At 43.0% G+C, this 15,794-nt stretch overlaps 1 protein-coding gene across 7 annotated transcripts in view; it reads left to right on the plus strand.

Moving 5' to 3' along the window:
• The window catches only part of kcnn1a (potassium intermediate/small conductance calcium-activated channel, subfamily N, member 1a), a 71,323-nt gene that overhangs the window by 22,907 nt on the left and 32,622 nt on the right, over nucleotides 1–15,794 (plus strand). For all 7 annotated transcript variants that reach the window (XR_013933817.1, XR_013933818.1, XR_013933819.1 and 4 more), the window contains exon 2: nucleotides 12,704–13,213. Coding sequence is in view for 4 of the 7 variants with exons in the window: in XM_080439052.1 (XP_080295178.1) it covers nucleotides 12,704–13,213 (510 nt within the window). In the remaining 3 variants the exon portion in view is untranslated. The remainder of the gene's footprint in view (nucleotides 1–12,703; nucleotides 13,214–15,794) is intronic.

The raw sequence follows: 15,794 nt of genomic DNA on the forward strand, positions 1-15,794 counted from the left end.
CTCCTCTCTGTGGACTTTTTGTCTTGTTTTACCCTTAATTATTTTGTCTTTAATCTGCAAGAAGAGAAGGAGGGAATGAAACAGCCAAGGCCCTATTTTGCATGTCTTATTTCCAGGTCTTAGGCAGTAATAAACTAATAACGGCACCATCTTATGCGCAATCACTATTTTACAAGTCGCGCTGAACGCAGACACTTAAGACTCGCCAGCATTTAACACCTGGGGGAGAGTTTATGTTAATTAAGGGCGCTATGCGGTATCTGCTATGCTTTAATAATAGTAATGCTTTAATAATAGGCAACTGAGAATGTGAATATTTGTTGGTTTGTCAAGATATATCACAGATGTGTTTTGGACATGAGACAGTCACAGACAGAGGCTACAGTGATTATGACGGCCATGCACTTGGACATCTCTCCTTTCAATGTGATGTTTCTTTCTCTTTTGATCTCACCACTTAGTGCATGGAAAATAGCGCTGCGTCTTGCGCTGATCTTAAAGGGGAAGGCAGCCAATACTCTAATTGGTTTGATTAAAGTAACGGCGAAACCACACCCATGACTAATTCAGGGCTGTTTTAGCGTCTGTCGCTTAACACATTTTACAGTGTGCCCTCAAAATAGCAAACCAGCGCTGACCGCGCCTCCAGGTCTTAAGTTAAGACCTGGCCTGGTCTTCAGTTAAGACATTAATACATGCAAAATATGGCCCTAGGCTGGTACTAGGGCTGGGCAATGTGAACTAAATAAAATATATATTTTAATCAAATACATTGATATCAATATTGTGACAATAATATTGTATTGTGACAATAATATTGCATTGTGACTGGTGCTATAGAGGTCTGTAACTGTCTCTGTTGTCAAACTGTAGTTGTGTGTTTGTGTTTTATTCAGCATCAAACACAGAACTACGAATTGTTCTGTGTATTGACCAAGACTTACTGCGACACCACAAAGAAGGTCTCCCAAGTTTGCATGTAAAACCATGACACCAGCAACGGGCGATAACCGCGAGTGTTATTATTGCCGAGAGCCAGGCCATTTGATTGCCCTTTGTCCAGCTACTATTGTTTAGTTTGTTATCAGTACTATCACTTTACCAGCATGGACATTGAACAGATTTTTTTTGCATTTGGATATTGTCCACTTGATACCTATTGCACACTTGTCTGCCCTTGAAGAGGGCCCCATCTTTTGTGATCCATCTCCAGGTTTCTCCCTTTCTTTTCCCACCAAGGTTTTTTTAGGAGGGAGTGTTTCCTTGCCTGATTAAGTGTCTAAGGACAGAGGGTGTCATTTGTTGCCTTTGTTAAATGTGGGCCCGTTAAGTCCTGTGAGAATGTAGCAGTGATTAAAGGCTATAAGTTAAGTTAAGTTAAGTTACTTTATTATCCCCATGGGAGATTATGTCCTCTGCATTTGACCCATCCTAATTGCTTAGGAGCAGTGAGCAACCACAGTGCAGCGCCTGTGGGGACCAACACCAGTTGTATTGCCAGTGCCTTGGTCAAGGACACTGGCAGGAGTATGTACCTAGTATGCATGTCTTTTGGCGTGGGAGGAAACCAGTGTACCTGGAAGAAACCCACGCAAACACAGGAAGAACATGCAAACTCCACGTTACATAGAAAGGCCCCCTACTAGGGTTCAAAAGCAGGACCATCTTGCTGTGAGGCAAAGGTGGAGGCGTATGACTTCGAGAACCTAGATTTTGGATCGGGTCCAGATTTTAGCTGCAGCATAGAGTGCAAAAGGAAAATAAAAGTGTGACTTCTGTGATGGTGACATATAAGGTGTGACCGCTACGGATGTTGATACTACATGTGCCAGAGGAGCCTACAGTACATTACATTCGACAGCAGATGCTTTCCTGTGAATATAGGCTGGTATGAAAGACATTCTTGTAATTCACTACTAACAAGGGCTGCCGTCCGGTACGTCTTGTACCAAAAAAAAAACTTGAACAATGATTTGATTTTTTTTGTCACCACAGACAGACAGACAGACAGACAGACAGACAGACAGACAGACAGACAGACAGACAGACAAAGTGTAATCCCTATGTCTCGTCGATCCTCCGGGGGCAAGACAATAATTATGTCTTGTATGTCTACAAAACAAAAGTCTGACATATCTTCTGTCATGAGTACATATTGGTTGAACTGAGTAAGGGTCCTAGCATCCCTGCAGATGTTGTGGGTTGTTAACTTCATCTCTGTAAGAATTTATTCCAAGGTTTCATAGTTTATGGTGAGATTTATGGTTTTATTGGTTGAAGCAGGATTTACTGTCGGCTTTTATTCTTTTATTATACAGTATATTTATTGAGTTGACTTGGGTTTGTGGTATTGCAGCTGTTGTTGAGGTTCCCCTAACCTCTTACAATACATACAGTATGTGACCAAATTAATATCGTTTTAGGCTAGAGCATTTGTGTAATACTGATAATAATGGTGGTTGGATTGGACCTCTGGTATTCTTTGCACATGGCATACAGTACAGTATGTGCTGTAAAAATGCATATTGTCAACGATACTACTGTAAAGACCAAAGATTGTTAGAAGTGTTATCTTATCTTTTGCTATGTACATTTCTTTTCACTCTGCAAAAGTGCTTTCAGTGATTGCTATAGCTACTATACTATACACCTTTGGGAATCAGTATATGGAATGCATCATTCATAAGGACTGCACTGAAGTATGTGCTTTAGGATTCTTATGTTATTCTTGATAGTTTTGGCATAGCAAAAAAAAGCAATGGATTAAAACAAATAGAGTTCAAACAAAGTGATTAAAGGGGCATACAGTGACACCAGGGATAAAAGATAAACACTTTAGAAAACATATCTAAAGGTAGAGGAGTTGGTAGGAGTGAACAGATGACAGCAGGTGTTTTGGATCAAAGTTATATTTTATTTTCCGCTGCTTTGCAGAAACATAAAGCTGCATGTTATGTGTATACTGTAGGTTTAAAATCACAAAGTAAATCTTGGACTGTGAAAATTCTGGTGTCCAAGGAAAGTCCTGAACATCACGTTGCTTTTGCCGAATGGCCCCTGTCACACTGTCAGGGCTGAATGTCAAGCTTTTAAAGGCTGGCAGCTGATCAGCCCAATTACGCACAAGTGCACCACATTCCTGTTAAACGATGCCTACTGCCGAAGAATCTTCTCTGTCCTTACAGCCTACTACAAAATAAAACCGCACTACCACATACCACCACCTTAGAGGAGCTGTCCGCCCTCTGTCCGAAGGGTCAGAATACGGTCCATTAACCTCTGGACCAAGAGTACCAAATTGGAACAAACTGTACAGAGTGGACAAGGCCCATTTTCCCTTCCTTTTTAGATAAGGGAAATTGCAAGTAGCCCTTGATTAAATCCTGTGTTGTGAAAACAACAAGCTGTACTGTACCAAGCCCATCCAGAGTCAGACCAGATGTTTCTCGACTCAAAGCATGGGATAGGTTTCGAACTTCAACATCATTCACCTTGTGGTAGTATACACAGAACCGAACAGACTCTTAGGGCTTACCAACCAGCACAATGAGGCTACACCAGTAACTGTTGGACTCTTCTATTACTCCTATCTGAAGCATCACCTCTAATTCCTTATGATCCACCTTTTTATTGTGCTCAAGGTAAGCAATACAGTCTTGTATTGCACCATCACACCCACTGGGGTCTCGATGTGGTATATTATGAGATTGGTGCGACCCTGCAGAGGGGAGAACACCACAACCAAGTGAAGGATGGATATCACAAAGGCGGGAGGTATTTTTGGTGGAATTTCTCCCCAGCAGGCCCAGCTTATAAATCTCTCTTGATGACCATTGTAAGTAACTGGCTCCGCTCTTGTTCCCCCCACCTCTGTCAGAGCACACCACCTCATAGTCAATATCTCCCACTCCCTCGATGTGTGATCACTAAGGGTGCTTGCCACCTCCATCAGTGGGCACTCATTCTTGAATTGGTCGAGCCTCCTGCAACGCCAGCTTTTCACCGTTCTCACTATCAACCACAAGGCAAAATCATTAGAAAGGAGTCGAGGACTTACTGACAGCCGATCAGCCCAGTTACAAACAGGTGTAATTGGGTAATTAGTTGTAATTGAGGGGAGGAAGGTAATCAAGGCTCAATGCCAAGAACACCAAGATTATCATCTACAACATCCTCCCAGATTATCCACTTGTGACGACAATGGAATGCACTCTGCTGAAAGAAGTCAAATTACTTCAAATACCTGGGCCATGGGTCAACTCAACAGAGCAAGGACTTAAAGTGAGGAAGGTGCTCGCACGTAGGGCTCGGCATGGGCAGTATGTAGATGTCCAAACTCTCCTCAAAAGAAGTCTGTTCTCCTATGGTTGTGAAAGCTGGACACTGATGCCTACACCGCTGAAGTCCCTAGATGGGTGCTACTACACCACAATGCAGGGTGCAGTACTAACATCAACCAGAACGAGTTACCAATAAGCATCTGCATGGGGGTTACCAAGGGTGAGCATCCAACAGAATGACACAGACACTGGGAGCTCCCAGCCACTGGTGCTGTGGGAGCCAACACATGCACATCAACCACGAGGGCATCCCACAACAATGTAGATGATCAAGATGACTGGAAACCCCGTCGGAGGGCTTGTCCAAGGATGACCTAGAGGAGAGCACCAATTGCCCCAGAATGCTACTCCTTAACTCACCCCTTACAGACTACCACAAAACCACATTAGCCCAACACCACAGTAGGTTTTAAGAAGTTCTTTAAAATAATATACTGTCTTTAGTAAGTTCATCAGGCAGGTTGTTCCAACGTCTTCGCGCTCTAAAGGTGAAGGCCTTTGCAACATTAATGCTAAGACAAGGGACAGTCAAATTCCCCTGTCCATGGTACTTAGGCTCTGGCTCATATGGGATTAAAAGTTCTACAAAAAAGTTCTATATAGGTTGGAGACAGACCAAGCTGGGCTTTGAAAGTGATTTCAATCTTAAAATAAAACTGGAAATGTGGGGTGGCTAGTATGGGAATTGAGTGTTTATGGCTATGGATGCACGATACAGAAATGTTCACTTTAAAGTTATACAATGCAGAATCCCAAATAACGATTTTTAGCAACCTCTGCTGGTCACTACCGTCACTGCATACAATTTCCGTAATCCTCGATTACCCAGAATTCCATTCGTTTTCACCGGAAGCCGGAAGCGTTTCAAAAAGCGATCTTTTAATTGTTTTATACTATCTACGGATCGTTTCTCTTAGCCAGTGGAGCATTAGTTACCATGAGCTGTGCTTTCTTTTTCTGTTCTTTTTCGATCTTCCAATTCTACATTATCTTAACATCAGCGTGAGGTTCCTTTTTGTTATAGCGCGGTAGTTCCTGGCCAAACAGGAAACCGTTGCGGTAGTTCCTGGGGACGTCGGCCACGACGTCATGACGTTGGCCAGGAACGTCATTTCCCCGGGAATGTCCCCCCAGTCCACTTTCAATAGAAAATATATAAATAAAAGGCTTCCGGGGGTGAAATTCACGGAGTGGGTGTTGTGAAACTTTTGCCACTCGCAAAAGATATACAATTTAACTTTAGTTTTGTTGAAAACGTTACCTAGTATTACTTTAAGATATACAAAACAAGATCGTTGTTTCAACAACATACTATATATGTATTTTTTTATTTTTTATGTCATGTCTTGTTACAGATTTGTATGTTTTTGACAAAAGCAATAAAAGAGAAAAGAGAAATGTTCACTTTGGCTGATAACGATATACTAATACAGATATTTTTCTTTCCATTAGTTCTACTGGATGTAGAAAAGCTGTTATATTTATTCAACACCTGTTGTCAGCAATTTATGCGTCATATCAGTGCAACATATTCCGAATAATTTTGATATCGGCCCAATACTGATAAAACCTTTAAGCAATTATTGGCCAACAAGAGCTGACCGACATCCCTATAGTCACAGTGTTTGGCAGTAGAGAACTCTTGCTGATGCATTTTGTACACATTGATGATTTAAGCAGGATTATAGTGAATTACTCTGAAGGCATGTAAGAATTTCTACACATCAGTAGGGGATAAAAGTGTCTTGATTTCAATAAAATTCCTCAGCTGACAAATGCACAACTGGACTACCAGCTGCTCCAAAAAGGTACTTCTGTGTCAAATATATATGGTTTATTTTGAAGCCGGTCTGGAGAAGAAAGAGGGCAAAAAAAGAATAATGTCACATGATGAATTTGGCTGAGATGTTGATTTATTTCCAATAGGAACGATACACAGACAGAGAGGTCTGTGTATTGCCCCCCCCCCCCCCCCGCCATCCAAGTACAGTATGATGTAGAAGCAAAATGGCCACAGCGTGAATACTATACTATCAGCAGGCCTAATCGAAAATGATGTGTATTACAAACATGGGAATCTTCATTCTCTGACAGCATCCCGCCATACCTAAATACCAGAGTGGTAGGTACTGAACGTCCCCGTATCTCTTGTCAGTAATGATGCACGTCCCGCCCAGATGCCTGCTGGCCTGTCACGGAAATGTGACAGTGCCATGTGTAGCAAGGGACAAACCGCAGGCCACAGCCTGCAGCCCTCCATCTCTATGGGGACTGACACAGGCAGCCCCAGGGGGGTTCTCTCCTTCTGTCCCCATCACTCTCTCTCTCTCTCTCTCTCTCTCTCTCTCTCTCTCTCTCACTCTCTCTCTCTCTTTCTCTCTCTTTTTCTTTGCCCTCACCCTCTCTCCCTCTCTCTGTCTGTCTCATCTCCTTCTGTCTCTCCCTCGTTCCCTTTTCTTGACTCTACCTTTTTTTTGCCCTCTCTATCTCCATCCTTTCCAATCTGTCTGAGCTGTTCACAGTGTACACACACATGCACAGACACAGACACAGAAAAAAAGATTGTGCTGCACAGTGCACACGCACACTCTGTGTGTCTCTCACACACACGCACGCATGCACGCATGCACGCACACACACACACACACGCACACGCACACGCACACGCACACGCACACGCACACGCACACGCACATGTACACGCACACACACGCGCACACACACACACACACACACACACACACACACACACACACACACACACACACACACACACACACACACACACACACACACACACACACACACACACACATCTGTCTCATCCCCAGACCATTTCTTCTTGTGCCTGTTCGCTAGCTGCAGACTGTCTCTGCGTCAATATCAAACCTAATTCAATGCTGAGGCTGAGCCATGACTTCTTCAGCTAACACACACACACACACACACACACATAGGCACGCACACACAGGTGCATGCGCACGCGCACACACACACACACACACACACACACACACACACACACACACACACACACACACACACACACACACACACACACACACACACACACACACACACACACACACACACACACACACACACACACTGGTACATAAATACACAACCACAGACAGCAGACATCCTGTACACACTCGTATATACACAGATATGCAGACATGCATAAACACTACACAGGCAGGCAGATGCTCTCTCTGTCTCTCTCTCTCTCTTTCTTATCTGTTGCTTACTCTTGTTTTCACACACATAAGCACACACTTATATGTACTTAACTATCCAATGCACGGTTCCAATTTCAGGATGCGTAACATTATGCCTTCCACATGCACACCACACAGTCGTGCAGACAAAAAGGAGGGTTTTCTGTTCCCAAAAACTCATGGGGGAGGGTTGAACAAATTAGAGAGGGAGAGAGAGCGGCAGAAAAAGCGGCAGAAAAAGCGGCAGAAAAAGAAAGAGAGAGAGAGAGAGAAAGGGGAGAAAGGGCTATCAGAGAAAGGGGAGAAAGAGATATCAGAGTAAGGGGAGAGAGCGAGCGTGAGAGAGAGAGAGAGGGAGAGAGAGAACGGGGAGAGAGAGAAAGAAAGGGAGAAAGACAGGCTAATAGTTTATGCTCTGTCGATGATGTCGTGTGCCGAAAATATTCTATCTACAAAGATCACAATGTGTCACATTGTGAGCTTGTCAATCAGTTATTTTTGGTGCATGACACTGTCATACGTGCAAATCAGGCTTCAGACAAAGTGCATATGGATGAGAAAGAGAAGAGGTAGGTAGCCTGTTGCAGTGCTTCATTTAAACTGTTCTGCGCTGTGGCTTCTCAATTTGATTATGAGGCTCCATTTCATAGGGGCCTGGATGCTGCTGTGTGCCACACAGAATGAAACTGAAGGCACAGGCGGCCTCCCCGCGTCTCCTCTGTGGACTACAAGGGCAACCGCTGCCCGCCACGCCCTGTCCACTGCGCGGGGTGTTAAGAGAAACAGCAAGGATGACTGAGCGATTGCTGCATGACAGAGAGCTTTGTGTAGCCAACCGAGCTGGAGGAGACCACGCGAAATGACCGCGGGGACCCCCCCAAAAAAACTAAAAAACTAAACAAAACAAGACAAAAAACATAGGCGATAAATGTGCTGACGCCTTTTTTTATTTGAAAATGCATCGTTTTTGTCATGATCGTTCATCGAAGCCTTTAGAGATAAAGGGCTCTTATTGAGAAGTTTATGTAAATATCTTTATAGAGCAAAAACACCTGTGACCTTCTTTCAGTATTTGGTGAAAGTGAATGCTATGACAACATGGAATTAAGATACAGATACTGTAGCCTACGGAGGAAATTAAGATACCAAGGAGAGAGGAGGGCTCAGCACTCCCTGGCCCTCTATCTTATTTCCTCAATATGTATGAGCACATGATATCTTTCTCTCACACGCGCGCGCGCGCACGCACACACACACACACACACACACACACACACACACACACACACACACACACACACACACACACACACACACACACACACACACACACACACACACACACACACACACACACACACACACACACACACACACACACACATGCATGCACACACACACACACACACACACACACACACACACACACACACACACACACACACACGCACACGCACGCACACATGCGCGCACACACACACACACACACACACACACACACACACACACACACACACACACACACACACACACACACACACACACACACACACACACACACACACACACACACACACAGTGACATTTAGCATGTTTTGGGGTCAGTTCTCAGGTGGTGGGCTGCAGAACGATGGCTAGAATTAGGCAAAGCCAAGAATGTAACGGCAGCCTTTCTCCTTCAGTCCCCGCCATCAATCCTGTTCATTATGTTATTGGAACAAGCTGTCATGGGCGTTCTCCATTTACCTCTCGGCTCCTATGTGGTCCCAGCGACAGTCACAACACGGCCATTTACTCTGATCGATCATCATGTAATTACTCACAGCACCGCAGAATAAGGACCGACGCTACAACGTCTCCCCGTCTCATTTTTCAGAGCTTCGTGTTCACAATGTATGGAAACGTCTGTGGATGCAGATTAAAGCTAAACGATGATAGATGGCTGTTGGCTTTTATAGAGCTGACTGTAATTTAAAAGTCCCTGCTCTAACATGATGAGGGGACAGAACCATGATGATTTGCCAAAGTATGCTTCGCCCGTGCCAGAAACTTCTCCCAGCATATAAGTGGAGCATAATTATGCATGTTTTCATCCCTATTCGGTTTGCATCAAGTAACACCGCAGGGGAGCATTAATTTCAATCTACAAACAGGTCGTTTCAGACAGATCAAAAAGGTTGTGTTGATAATTCTCATAAAGCACAGTTTTTTATTGGTTGGTTGTAGACTAACTAGTTTGGGGACTAGGGGACTAGTTGGGCAGGCTGCTTTCTCCCCATTATTTAATGGGGAGAAACAGAACCATGGGTGCTATGAATATCTCAGATTGGTTCCTGTCATTCAAACCTACTGTCCTATAAAGTTTACTATACAGTCTTCAGAGTGGTAATAAGGTCCTAATGGCGCTGATTATGAGTGTATTTAATACAGTAAAGGGGATTAGCATCATTCTGGACCACTAATCCTTAACCTTTGGTCCTGTTCTCATGGAAGCCATGCTACGCACAAGGCGATAGCGTCACAGGACCAGACTTAGTACATTTCCATTAGGGCTCATCCTGCTTTATTCCCACCAGCACATTTAAAGGCATTAGAGATGCTTTGTCAAGCCTAATAAAAAGAGCTAGCAGTGCTATCAAACACCCCCGCCTTGTTTCGGAAAAAGCACTGTTCCATGTGAAGTTTTCGCAGGCCATTATGATAATCTGCCTGTGGGTCTCAGTGGGGCAGGACACAGACAGGCGGACAGATGCCTCAGGAGTGACTGTTCCACTGCTTTCAGAGGGATTGTGCATTCTCTTTCTGCATGAAGCCCAACACAAAACCCAACCAACCAATCACATCATCCGGTTAGCCATGGAACTTTGGTTTTTCAGTTTGTGGGGCTTTCTCTACTCTATTTTGCCCTTCCCTAATTATTTTAGGAATAATATTTGATGTAGTTATATCATTTGTTGGGTCACATTTTCCATCTCACTGTAACACAAATATGTTGAGTAGACAATTAAAGCTGTATATAATAGAGAACGTTAAGGCTAGGGCAACAGAGTAGACAATAGTTTAATTTGGTAACTTTTTTGAAAATAATAATGGAAATGAGATTAAAAAGTTCTCCTTGACTGCTGAAAAAGCAGTTGTCCGGGTATGACGAATCATGCCATCACAAGGAAGTTGCTAGTTGTACATACAGTATTGACTGTAGCTACCTGGTATGATATTGACCTAACCCTTGTACGAAATTAAATGTATATTGATGTAAATAAGTGTCCTTGTATTTATATAAGGAGCTTGGGTGAGTTTACTAGGATGGATATTCTTCCACTCCTGACCGACATCACAATTTTTTTTAATTTGACTGGATGATTTCTGAGTGTGGGGGCGGGGCAGATTTAGCTGTTCAAACACTGATTTCCAAAATGTACATAACATATTTATTGTTTATGAGAATGCCAAATTATAACCTGGTTCTTGGAACCTCTCTCAACAAGATCTTCAATTGAATTCCCTAGTACCTATTGGCCAATGGCCATTTTAGGAATTTACTTAATAACGGTTCATTACCTGTATACAATTGTTTTAACTGACTGCTGTCATCATTGTCTTTCTTCGTTGTTCTTATTAATGTAATCTCGGCATCATTGTAAATGAGGGTCTCCCTCAATTGAGGGATATCTCAGAGAATTTTAAATGAAGGTTGAATGAATGAATGAATAACATACATATTATTTAAATTTCCAGCATTTCAAATTATCTGTTGCCCTGCCTTGAACAACACTGCATGGTATGTTTTGTTCTGCCATCCAATTGACATACATTTATATATATAGCTTTTAATTATGATACAGGATGGAGTCTTTAACAAATGGAGGACTCGTCCTTTTTCATTTTAAAAATAGACAAAAAACTATCCCATTTTGTCTCTCTAGCATGCTTGATTTAAGAAGTTCCACTTTGTCCTCTTCGTTCTACACCCCATTGCCCGTATCTGCAGGAAAGTGTGTTTCTCTGACAGGAAACAGGGTCACGCCGACCATGAATCATTCATATCTAAATTTGTGCAGTGCAAAGATTCAATTTTCGGCACTCTCGTATGTCTGCTATTAGTTATATGGTTTTATTTATACATAGACCATTTATTATTGATATGTTTTGGCCAGTTCAATCTTGATGGCACCCACTTGGAGATAAGATAACATGCACGCAATGTACTAGCTACAATACACAAGGAATACGAGGAGAGATTTTAGTTCTTTTATTTAAACTATTGCTTCTGTTGTGCTTTTCAGCACCCCCATTTTGATGGCCATCGTGGACATGTACAGTATAATAAAGCATACAATGAACAAAACGCCCAGCTCTCAGAGGGTGTCCATGTAAAGAAAAGTGTACCTCAACCCTTTTAAACCATGCAGGGCAATAGAACAAGTTATAAGGACATGATGAAATTATGTAATTGTTGATGTTAGTTGTTGATTTATCAATCAACATTTTCTCCAATGTGCCTACATTCGCTGTTTGCCCTAAAATATCTGCAATGTAAATTCCTGGCACTACTTTGTTCCACCTACATTACATTGTCAAGTTCACAACGCGACGCGCTGCATCGCGTTGTGAACTTGTCGATCGGCTCTTTTCAGCGAAAGCTTTCCCCACAATACCAGAAAACAGAAAAGACACTAGAATGGAGCCCTGAGGGTCTCCGGTTAGCCATACAGGGTTTAAGTGGTTAAGTTGTTAATGGGATTGTTCACCCCCAAAATGACCTTTTTTCTATCGATTAGTCACCCCATGGAGACTTGAATTCATCAATGTTTTTTGTTTTTGTCGCATTTCTATGCCAATAATTTGATGACCGGCAGCGGTTCCGGTAGGAGACACAAAGAGTCTCCTTTGTGTCTCCTATACCGGATCCGCTGCCTACCGGTACGCTGGTCATCAAATTATTGACTTAAGAATGCGACAAAAACAAAAAAATATCCATGAATTCAAGTCTCCATGGGGTGACTAATCGATAGAAAATGTTTGTTTATTTTGGGTGAACTATCCCTTTAAAGTCTTTAGAAAAATCACTCTTTCTCATAATGTCTCTCTCCGTGCCGTGGTCCTAAAATCTTCGTTTCCACTTTTTTCCCAACCATCCAGGCCAACACTGAGGAGAGGAAGCTGAGCCATGCTGGATCCAGCCTCTACGAGAGCAGCGGGCGACTCCCTCAGATAGCCATGAACACCTGCAAGTACAATGGTGGCGTGGTGAGACCTCTAGTGGGCAGCCTGGCGTCCTCGTCGCGCCGCAACATCGCGGAGCTCGACTCGGAGACGCAGCCGCTGCAGACGCTGCACAGCTCTGGCCTGGAGGTGGTGGTGTCCAAGGGCAACGGCGGCGGCGGCGGCGGCGAGGACCCGAGCAAAGCGTCCAACGAGAGCCTGGTCCGGCCGGGCAGCGGGGGCAGCGGGGGCAGCGGGGGCGGCGGGGGACCAGGGGGCGGCGGGGGACAAGGGAAGAAGAACAAGGACATCGGCTACAAGCTCGGCCACCGGCGGGCGCTGTTCGAGAAGCGCAAGAGGCTGAGCGACTACGCACTCATCTTCGGGATGTTCGGGATCGTCGTCATGGTGACGGAGACGGAACTGTCATGGGGGGTTTATACAAAGGTGGGTTGAGGTCTCTCTCTCGGAGCAGCGGTTCTCAAACCTTTTCACGTCAAGGAACCCCCAAATTGATATGTATTTGGCCGCAGGGACCCCATCTGAAAATGTTTTGTGCCAGGGACCCCCAGAAGAGAGGATTTGTGTTAAACGAAAATCAAAATCATTGAAATTTATTTTTTCAAAAATAGCAGATGTAGGACCTTGTATATCTGCTATTTTTGAATAGCCAACATGTAAATGGATGAAGTGGTTAAGATGATGGTGATGCTGTATTAACACATTTCGCTGGGGAGCCCCTGCAGGGACCCCTGGAGGTCCCCGGACCCCACTTTGAGAACCACTGTCTCAGAGGAGGCGAGCGTGAGTGTGTGTGTGTGCGTGCGTGTGTGTGTGCGCACACTGTGCATCGTTATTGCTGATGCTGATGTAGGAAATTCTTTATGATTTCACAAGATTTGATCAGGATGAATTGTCTGCTGCTTTCTGAATAACCTTTAAAAGGGAAAATCACGATCCCACTGCACAGTGGACTCACTGTTATACAATGTTCTGTTTTGTAACAACTCCACTGTTGGCCTGCAGGCATTGTGAAAAGAGAGAGTCGTTCTGGTATACTCAAATACCATGCTTTCTCATGATGAGCCTAAGGGCGCTTTCACACTCAGGTCCCGGGTGCGCATTCCAGACCGCTTGGCTAGTGTGAATGTAGCGAATCGACCCGCGAAACGGATCACCGTTCCGTTCCCGAAACCACCTCGGGAGGCAGTCTCGGATCCGAATCATGCGTTTTCGGGTACGGTAGCTGCAATGTGAAAGCAAGCGTACCGTTAGACGGAAGTGGCCCGCTATTTGGAATAGGTGACGGTATATAAACTCGACAAAAACAGCCAACAAAAACACAGCTCTTCTAGCCGGTGCTACTGAATGAATGAAAACGCCCCAGAATGCATTGCGCACTTAAAGGGCTGGTGCATATTACTCTTAAGGTGGAACATAACAATTGAAATAATAATAAACTTATATGGGAGCCTTTCTAACAATTTTACTCATTCAATTCTGAACCGATTCTTAAAATTTAAAATTCTCTATTAGCTGTGAAGGGCCTTCTTTCATGTCTATCAGTCATGAAACATTGGCGGGTCTCCATCGCGCATTTCAGGTGCGCGAGCAGCGCATATAGTATATCTTGTGGGTATCTTGTGGAGTTTCAGCTACTATGCATCCCAGAAATATATAGCTTATAAGGCTTTGTAATTTGAAATTTGTAAGTAAATATGGTAACTCATTTAGATGTAGGCCTACGTAGGTTTATAGTTTCCCAAGGACTATAGCCGTTTCACTCATGATGCAATTTCTCCTGAATGCACAGTTTAGTTTATCCCTTCTAAATAGCTTATGTGAGCATAATAAAGAATAGCAGAATAATACATTAAATTACTATCCAAAATACATTATAATGAGCATTATGAGGACCAGTTATATGAAGATAATATATAATATAATATTATAATGAGCATAATGAAGAATAGCAGAATAATTACTATCCAAAATAAATGAGAAGTTTCTTTTTATTAATTCTACAGTTTCACACACAAACGTGGGCTACAAAAACGAAACATCTCTGTGCTTTATTGTCATAAATTGCACTCTTCTACCATATGAATCTGTCATTCATAATTATTGATGTAATTCACATGTATGTCTGTATTTGTTTGTTTGTTGATGTGGGCAATGAGACCAAAGTTATTTTGGTCTCATTTTAGTTTGTTTAAATGTGTTTTCTTTATTGCTTGTCAGAATTAACTTACTTGTTAACTATGGTAGGCTATTCCCTTATGCTTAAAAAAAAACGTGTATCTTTTATTTGACCTTTTCTCCAATTGTAGCATAAAATAAGGTAACTCATGTTTTGAAAAGTGCTATATAAATAAAGTTATTGTTTTATTATTATGTAGCCTACTTAAACCCTCTATTCTCAGTAAAAACGGACCTACTTTTCTTGGACGCTTTTATCTGTCAACACCAAATCTCTCTGTCAAAAATAGCAGATCTACAAGCTCACAACGCGTCGCGCGTTGTGAGCTTGTAGATTGGCTATTTTTGGCTTATGTTCCCCCCATGCTGGGGTTCATGTGGTTAATACTATTAATAATAATGTAATGGTGTTTTAATTTTGTCAAGGCACCTTGAAATAAAATATTAATATTATCCAGTGATATAAAAACATTAGCTAATGTTTTCATATCACTGGATAATATTAATATTTTATATTGCACGTGCATGATGTTTTCATGATGAGTAGTGTTATTCAGTTCTCACCGCAACTCCGCCCCCTTGCTTTCAACATATTTAAACGCATATTTGTGCGAGACCAGCACAAACATTGTCGCATAGTTGATGACGTCTGTGTCCACAGGGGAAACACTATGTGCATGCCGCCACCTGTAGGATCGGGGGTGTATATGCATGTGTTCTGTGGTGCGATAGGATCTATGCCCAATGTGAATGCAGGCCACTGAGGCCAGCATTCGAATTGGGAAACGTTTTCAATGAAAACGGATCCAGTGTGAAACCGCCCTAAGGT

Source organism: Gymnoscopelus braueri, assembly GCF_963280865.1.
Source record: "Gymnoscopelus braueri genome assembly, chromosome: 10".
Lineage (NCBI taxonomy): Eukaryota > Metazoa > Chordata > Actinopteri > Myctophiformes > Myctophidae > Gymnoscopelus > Gymnoscopelus braueri.